Genomic DNA, 8,459 nt, shown 5'->3' on the forward strand with positions numbered 1-8,459 from the left:
GAGACCCTGTCGCTACTAAAAATAGAAAGAAATTAATTGACCAACTAAAAATATATATACAAAAAATTAGCTGGGCATGGTGGCGCATGCCTGTAGTCCCAGCTACTCAAGAGGCTGAGGCAGTAGGATCGCTTGAGCCCAGGAGACTGAGGTTGCTGTGAGCTAGGCTGATGCCATGGCACTCACTCTAGCCTGGGCAACAAAGTGAGACTCTGTCTCAAAAAAAAAAAAAAGATCTTTGCCTCAGTCACTTATTTTGGGTTGTCACTATATTGTGCTTTCCAACTTACCAAGTGCTTCTCTAAGCGAAAATTTAGTTATCGCCTTGGTTCTTAGTATAAAGGTGAGTAGATGTAAATAAACTAAAAAACAAAAAACCTCAACCGAAACTTAGAAAGCCAAAGCTACACACAATAAAAGGCACTGATGCCCACCAATCCAGATGGTTTTAGGGTAAACTAAGATTAATTTTGAAGTTAAATTCAGCATTAAACCTAAATGTAAGAGCAAAAACTATAAAACTTAGAAGAAAACATAGGTGTAAGTCTTCATGACGTTGGATTAAGCAATGGTTTCTTATAAATATGACACTAAGCGTAAACAACCAAGGAAAAAAATAGGTAAATTGGACTTAATAAAAATTAAAAATTTTGTGCTTCAAAGGACACTATCAAGAAAGTGAAGACAGCCGGGCATGGTAGCTCATGCCTATAATCCTAGCACTTTGGGAGGACAAGACAGGAGGATAGCTTAAAGCCAGAAATTTGAGACCAGCCTGAGCAACATAAAAAGGCCCTATCTCTACAAAAAAATAAAGAAATTAGCCAAGGTGTAGTGGCTCACACCTGTAGTCCCAGCTACTTGGAAGGCTGAGGCAGGAGGATCACTTGAACCTAGGAGTTTGAGGCTGCAGTGAGTGAGTTATGATGCCACTGTGCTGAGTCTCAAAAGAAAAAAAAAACATATAGACAACCCACAAAATCAGAGAAAATTATTTGTGAATCATACATCTGATAATGGTCTAGTATCTGGAATAATAAAGAACTCAATAATAGAATAACAAATAACCAATTTTTTAAATGGGCAAAGCATTTGAACAGACATTTCTCCAAAGATACACAAATAGCCAGTAAGTACATGAAAAGAGGTTCAATATCATTAATCATTAGGAAACCATAAAACAAAACCACAATGAAATACATGTCACATACCCACTAGGATGGCTATAATCAAAAAGAGGGCAATGACAAGTGTTCTCAAACTCTTGACCTCAAGCAATCCTTCCACCTCGGCCTCCCAGAGTGCTAGGATTACAGGCAGGAGCCACCACATCCAGCCAATAACAAGTGTTAGTGGGGATATGGAGAAACTGTAACCCTCATATATTGCTGGTAGGAATGTAAAACAGCGTAGTCTCTTTGGAAAATAGTTTGCCAGTTCTTCAAAAAGTTAAACATAGAGTCACCATATAACTCAGGAATTCCACTCCCAGGTGTCTACCCAAGAGAACTGAAAACCTATGTTCACACAAAAACTTGTACATGAATGTTCTTAGCAGCATTATCTATAATAACCAAAAAGTAGAAACAACCCAAATGTCCATCAAGTAATAAATGGAAAAACAAAATGTGGTATTATCCATAAAATGAAAAAGAATAAAGTAAAAGAAATGAAGCCATAAAAAGGAATGAAAAGTCAATACATGCTACAACATGGACAAACCTTGAAAACATTCTGCTGAGTGTAAGAAGAAACAAAAAGAAGACCACATATTGTATGATTCCATCTATATGAGATGTCTAAAATAGGTAAAAGCACAGAGATTAATGGTTGCTAGGGCTGGGAAGAGGGAAATGGGTAGTGACTGCTATGGCATACGGAGTTTCATTTTGGACTAATTAAAATATTCTGGAATTAGACAGTGTTTGCACAACCTTGTGAATACAAAAAAAACCACTGAAAGTGAATTTTATGATACGTGAATCATATCTCAATTTAAAAAAAAAAAAATAGGTCAAGAAACACTATCAGTTTCTCACCAGGATTTAATCCAACAATAATTTAGATAGCCTCCAAATCTTTATCTTTCATACCATGAAACCTTTATTTATTAAAATGAAATCTCTTAAAAACCCCACTGACAGTTATCTTACTAACAAGTCCACAAATATACTAAAAGGTTATCCAGTCACAAATATGGATCAAGAGTATTTTCTTCTGGAGAGTGAATAATAAGGTTATGTGAAATTTAAAAATACTGTACTTATGGCCAGGTGAGGTGGCTCACGCCTGTAATCCTAGCACTCTGGGAGGCCAAGGCGGGCGGATTGCTGGAGGTCAGGAGTTCAAAACCAGCCTGAGCAAAAGCGAGACCCCATCTCTACTATAAATAGAAAGAAATTAATTGGCCAACTAATATATATAGAAAAAATTAGCCGGGCACAGTGGCACATGCCTGTAGTCCCAGCTACTTGGGAGGCTGAGGCAGAAGGATTTCTTGAGCCTAGGAGTTTGAGGTTGCCGTGAGCTAGGCTGACGCCACAGCACTCACTCTAGCCTGGGCAACAAACCAAGATTCTGTCTCAAAAAAAAAAAAAAAAAAAATACTGCACTTAAAAATTCACTGAGGTCTGCAAAAACAATGGGAAGTATTTTTTAAAAATTAAAAGTTGAGGCCGGGCGCGGTGGCTCACGCCTGTAATCCTAGCTCTCTGGGAGGCCGAGGCGGGCGGATCGCTCGAGGTCGGGAGTTCGAAACCAGCCTGAGCAAGAGCGAGACCCCGTCTCTACTATAAATAGAAAGAAACTAATTGGCCAACTAATATATATAGAAAAAATTAGCCGGGCATGGTGGCTCATGCCTGTAGTCCCAGCTACTCGGGAGGCTGAGGCAGAAGGATCGCTTGAGCCCAGGAGTTTGAGGTTGCTGTGAGCTAGGCTGACGCCACGGCACTCACTCTAGCCTAGGCAACAAAGCAAGACTCTGTCTCAAAAAAAAAAAAAAAAAAAAAAGTATTAAAAAATTAAAAGTTGAGTAAGAACCTATCACTTCCTTAAAATAATATCCAGTCTATTTACAAAGCCCCAAGTAAAAATATACACTTATCAAAAAAATAAATAAATAAAAGATTCACTTATTAATCCCTCTCTCCCACAATTCCAAGTAATATAACACTACACCCTTTAAGGTCCATTATTATTTTCAAGAAGGTAGTAAGATACAAATAATGTGTTAATAGCACAGGCCATTTGAAAATTTTTAATGCCAAAAAAAGGCATCATTGTTTTTAAACTAAGCTTAAAATTCTAAAATATCAAATTCCTAATGAAATAAAATTGTTTTAAAAGAAGAAATGAGCCGGGCATAGTGGTGCATGCCTGTAATCCCAGCTACTCAGGAGGCTGAAGCAGGAGGATCTCTTGAGCCCAAGAGCTCCAGGCTGCAGCAAGCTACAAGGGAGTCACTGAACTCCACTGCAGCCTGGGCAACAGAGACCCTGCCTCAAAAAAAAAAAGAAGAAGAAGAAGAGGAAGAGGAGCCAGAATTAAAATATCTAGTTTTTTCTTTTCTTGAGTTCCAAACCACTGAAGAAAAAGAATTAAAATTCTTTTTAGTAAGTAAATAAATAAACCTCTTTGATATTAACTGCCTATAGAAATCAGCACCTTGGCCAGCCACATCTTTGGAAATGCACTGAGAGGGAAATACACCAACTCAGCCTAAGGAGAATAATCTGTGGAAAAGATCACCACTCCAGATGTAGCTTGAATATTTAGAAACACAGAATTAAACCAAATGACTTTAAACACATACAAATCATCAAAATGTTCATGTTAGTACCTTGTGCTTCCCACAGCAAATTTACACATACCACCTTTCTTCCCTTACCCAAAGGGAGTTAGCCAGCATGTTAAAAAGCACAATAAATTAAACATTCAGGAAAATGCCTTCTGAACTTCTTGGAATTTCCTGAATCACAACTTGAACTTGCTTACTGTACTTAGCTATAGAGCAGCTATTCAAAGGTTAATAACCTCATATTTACTTGTAATCATTACAAACTTAATTTTCACCGACTTTTCAATTAACAACACTGATCATTTAACATCTACAGCCAGAAGGTAACAAAAATGATCCACGATATGTGAGAATAGAAGGGACCCTAAAAAGTCATGAAAAACAGGCCACGCACAATGGTTCACACCTGTAATCCCAGCCCTTTGGGAGGCCAAGGTAGGAGGATCACTTGTATGTGAGCATGGAAGGGACCCTAAAAAGTCATGAAAAACAGGCCAGGCAGTGGCTCACACCTGTAATCCCAACCCTTTGGGAGGCCAAGGTAGGAGAATGGCTTGTATGTGAGGATGGAAAGGACCCTAAAAAGTCATGAAAAACAGGCCAGGCACAGTGGCTCATACCTGTAATCCCAGCCCTTTGGGAGGCCAAGGTAGGAGGATCACTTGAACCCAGGAATTAAAGACCAGCCTGGGGAAAAAAAAAAAAAAAAAGACCAGCCTGGGCAACGTAGCAAGTCACCCATCTCTAGAAATAAAAAAAATTTAAAAAATTAGCTGGGCATGGTGGTGCCTACTTCTAGTCCCAGATACCTGCCTGAGCCCAAGAATTCGAGGTTACAGTGAGCCATGATCGTGCCAGCCTGGCGACAGAGCCAGATCCTGTCTCATTAGGAAAAAAAAAATTGTCATGAATAAGAACCTCTTCTAATTCTCAAATAGCTTCTATTCATTTCTGTCAAGAGGTAATCCAGTTCATACTTAGAAGCCTCCTTAAAAACTTCATTTTAAATTAGTGGGCTTCTCCAATGGGCATTTTGGGGCAACTGACTAGTTACTTGGAAAATAAAATGTACCTAGATCCTCATCTCACACCAAATGCCAACATGGATTACAAATTAAAAAATTAAATTTTAAAAAATTAAATTTTACCATGAAAAACAAAAATAAAATAGGAATTCAATTTTGGACAACTACTTAAGTGTAAAAACAATGGAAACAAATTTAAAGAATGAAAGTAAAGTGACCACATAAAAAATACAAATTTATTTAAAAAGGGGCAAACAAGGAAAAGTTCTGCAATAAATACATAGATTATTAAAAATACAGGTCCTTAATATATTAAAAAGCTGGGCCAGCCTCAATGGCTGACGCCTGTAATTCTAGCACTCTGAGAGGTAGAGGCGGAGGATGGCTTGAGCTCAGGAGTTCGAGACCAGCCTTAGCAAGAGTGATATCCCATCTCTACTAAAAATAGAAAAAATTAGCCAGGCATGGTGGCACACTCTTGTAGTCCCACCTACTCAGGAGGCTGAGGCAGGAGGATCCCTTATAAGCCCAGGAGTTTGAGGTTGCTATGAGTTAGGCTGACACCACGGCACTCAAGCCCGGGCAACAGAGTGAGACTCCGTCTCAAAAAAAAAAAAAAAAATAGAAATTAATTGGCCAACTAATAATACATAAAAAAAATTAGCCGGGCATGGTGGCACATGCCTGTAGTCCCAGCTACTTGGGAAGGTGAGGCAGGATTGCTTGAGCCCAGGAGTTTGAGGTTGCTATGAGCTAGGCTGACACCACAGCACTCTAGCCTGGGCAACAGAGTGAGACTCTGTCTCAGAAAACAAAAAAGAAAGTACACAAAAATCCTAATAAATACTAATCACAAGCCAAGGATGAAGGACACACAACCTCTTCAAAATTTAAATCCCTATGGAAAATTAAAATAGCTAATAACCAGGTGAAAAATGATCACTCTAATAATGTAAGATATGCAAAGTAAAATAAGATACCATGTTCAATCTTTCAAATTAACACAAATATTACAGTCTAGAGTATCCAATATTGGCAAGGGATGGGCAAACACTGCTGATAGTGGTGAAAACTGGCACACTTTTTCAAGAAAGCAAGATGTTTTCAGAATCCTAAAGATATTTTAGCTTTTAATCTAATAAATTAATTTCTGAGAATCCTTAAAAAATAATCCAAATACAATAAAAAAAGCCTATGCACAAAGATGTTCACAAATTTACAATGAAAAACTAGAAAAACCACAAACATCCAATCAACAGTAGAAATACCACAAATATCCAACCAAATGTTTGATCCAGAGAAACTAAATACATGTCCATACAATGGAATGTAATACAAGTAAAATAACATTTATGAAGAATTTTAAATAACTTAGGAAAATTATTGTGCTACAAAATCAAATGAGCAAACTATCTTACAATTGGCCTCCATGAAAAAGAACTAGATTACTGACTGGATATGAATATTATATTATCAAATAAAAAATTTTTTAATTAAAAACACATGGGATAAAACAGAAAAAAGTGTGCTAAAATGGACTGACTTGGAATGGAAGTGAGGTTTCTGCCTACTTCTTTACACTTAATTGTACTTACCAAATAGTCTAAAACAAACATGCATTATTTTTAATAAAATTTCTCAAAAAACTTCCAGTGAGAAGGAACTCTCTACCTTTTGGAGTATCCCATCTATCTTTGAGTACTTCTGACTTTTAGAAAGTTCTTCTCTATTACATGATTGCTCTTTGTAGCTGCCACCCACATAATCTATAAGGCTATACATAACAAATATCAGCCCGAGTTTACTATTCTCCAAGCCAAGAAGTCCCTGTTTCTCTTCTCATTAAAGAAACTTAGAAGAGAAAGAGACTGCTGATTGCTTACTAGGTAAGAGCATTTTTTGTGTATATTTTCTTGTTTTATCCCCACAACTCACTAACTCATTTTTTAGAAGTTCATTCCAGTAATAGCCATTTTGTTATTCTGGGACCTGTGGAAAAGAACCTTCCAGAATACCTACTCCCCTCTCCCTAAAAAAAAAAAAAAAAAAAAAAAATCCATTTTCAGAAGGATGCTGCACTTTGGAACTAGATCCATAGATGCTGAGGCCACCTTAAAGCCACAGCTAAGGATGATCATAAGTGACAGCACGAGATAGGCAGGAACCTAGGGAGAGGTGAGAGAGCATGTGTGTTTACAAGATATGATTATCTTTATTTTCTTGAGTTTCAACTCCCTCCAGTGGAAGCTTGGAAACCTCACTTATTTTCCTGTGAGTTTTCTGTGTATTTTTCTGTGAATTTAACGACAAGGGGGAAGGAGGTTTTTTACAAACACGCTCTTAAGTTTTCTGAATTGGAGCAGAAAAGAATTTCCTTTCCAGTCCAAAGCTGATTATCTAGCAGCAGGTACCAGTTAAGTTTGCTTGGAAAACTGAATGAATTTCCAAAGAATTTCCAAAAGAAACCTATCCGATGGCACACGTATCATCTTTGGAAACTGGGATATGACTCCAGGTCTGTTCTACAGGGCTGTTAGAGGCCAAGTTATCCCAAGAGCATAAGATATTAGAGATCACTGCAGTTCTATGAACTATAATTATCTGTTCTGCCACCCATGCTGACAGACCATACGGTAAAGTGTTTGCTAACTCGCTCAATGAATGGGATGCTCCCTTTCCCGCGGCTCCGCCTGCTTGGAATGGTCCCTCAGTTTCTTCCCAGTTAACCAAGAAACTTGAGGCCTTTGCAGCGCGACGCAGCCCCCAGGACCGCTTCTCAGTCAGTCTAGGCCTCCCTTCCTGTCTCCGCCAAAAGGTTCTAGGCTCCTCCCCACTCTGCGGAGCTCCCCTAGCCAGCCCCAGAGCCTTGACCCCTCTCTCCCGAAGCCCCCTATCCGACGAAACTTCTTCCTCCGCATCACGTCTCTGCCCCTCGGCAGAGCCACCGCCCCCAGGCAGAGTAACCACGCACGCCCTCGGGACCATCTCCACTTTTCCAAAAATAACCCCCTCGGCACCCGCCCCCTTGGCAGCTGCTGCCCGGGCGGTACCTGAGCCGCAGACAAAGCAGCCAGAGAGGACCAAGAGCAGGCGTACTGCCCCACTGCCCCCGACGCCCCAGTCCCAGGACCCGCGACCAACTGCCTGCGAGACCGCCACTTTCATTCCTCCCGCCATGGTTGCCTCACGCCGCCGCCTCCTCACGTGCCTCCCCCCAGCAACTAACCCCAAACAGGCACGCCAACAGCCTATCCGCTACAAGACCCGCCCCTATCAACCAATCGGACGGGCGAGGCTTCGCGCACCCCTCAAGAATCCCGCCCCTTAGCAACCGATGGGCGAGGGCGGGAGTAGCAGTTTTCAGCCTATTAGAAACCGGTTCTCACCCTGCAATGGCGACAGGAAGGTCCCACCCCTTAACATGTTTCCGTCTCCAGTTTATTTACAACTGGTGCGATTGATGGTAAGCGCAACGAATAGAAAATCACAATGGGCGAAGCCTCCTGGACCGAACTTGCTATTTTCATCCAAACTGTCTCAAGTTCCTTTGGTTTCCTTTCTTCCCCTGTACCACGATCTTTCTGTTATGGGAAGCCTTTAATTGAGATATCTTTATGAATAGGGTCCTGACGGGA

The 8,459-nt window shown here is 40.1% G+C and overlaps 1 protein-coding gene across 1 annotated transcript in view; it reads right to left on the reverse strand.

Moving 5' to 3' along the window:
* The window catches only part of NEMP1 (nuclear envelope integral membrane protein 1), a 27,685-nt gene extending 19,641 nt beyond the window's left edge, over positions 1–8,044 (reverse strand). The window contains exon 1 of the mRNA XM_012777028.2: positions 7,875–8,044. Coding sequence (XP_012632482.1) covers positions 7,875–8,001 — 127 coding nt within the window. The 5' untranslated portion in view covers positions 8,002–8,044. The remainder of the gene's footprint in view (positions 1–7,874) is intronic.
* Between the last annotated feature and the right edge of the window lie 415 nt (positions 8,045–8,459).

The sequence above is a fragment of the Microcebus murinus genome, chromosome 10, assembly GCF_040939455.1.
Source record: "Microcebus murinus isolate Inina chromosome 10, M.murinus_Inina_mat1.0, whole genome shotgun sequence".
Classification (NCBI taxonomy): domain Eukaryota; kingdom Metazoa; phylum Chordata; class Mammalia; order Primates; family Cheirogaleidae; genus Microcebus; species Microcebus murinus.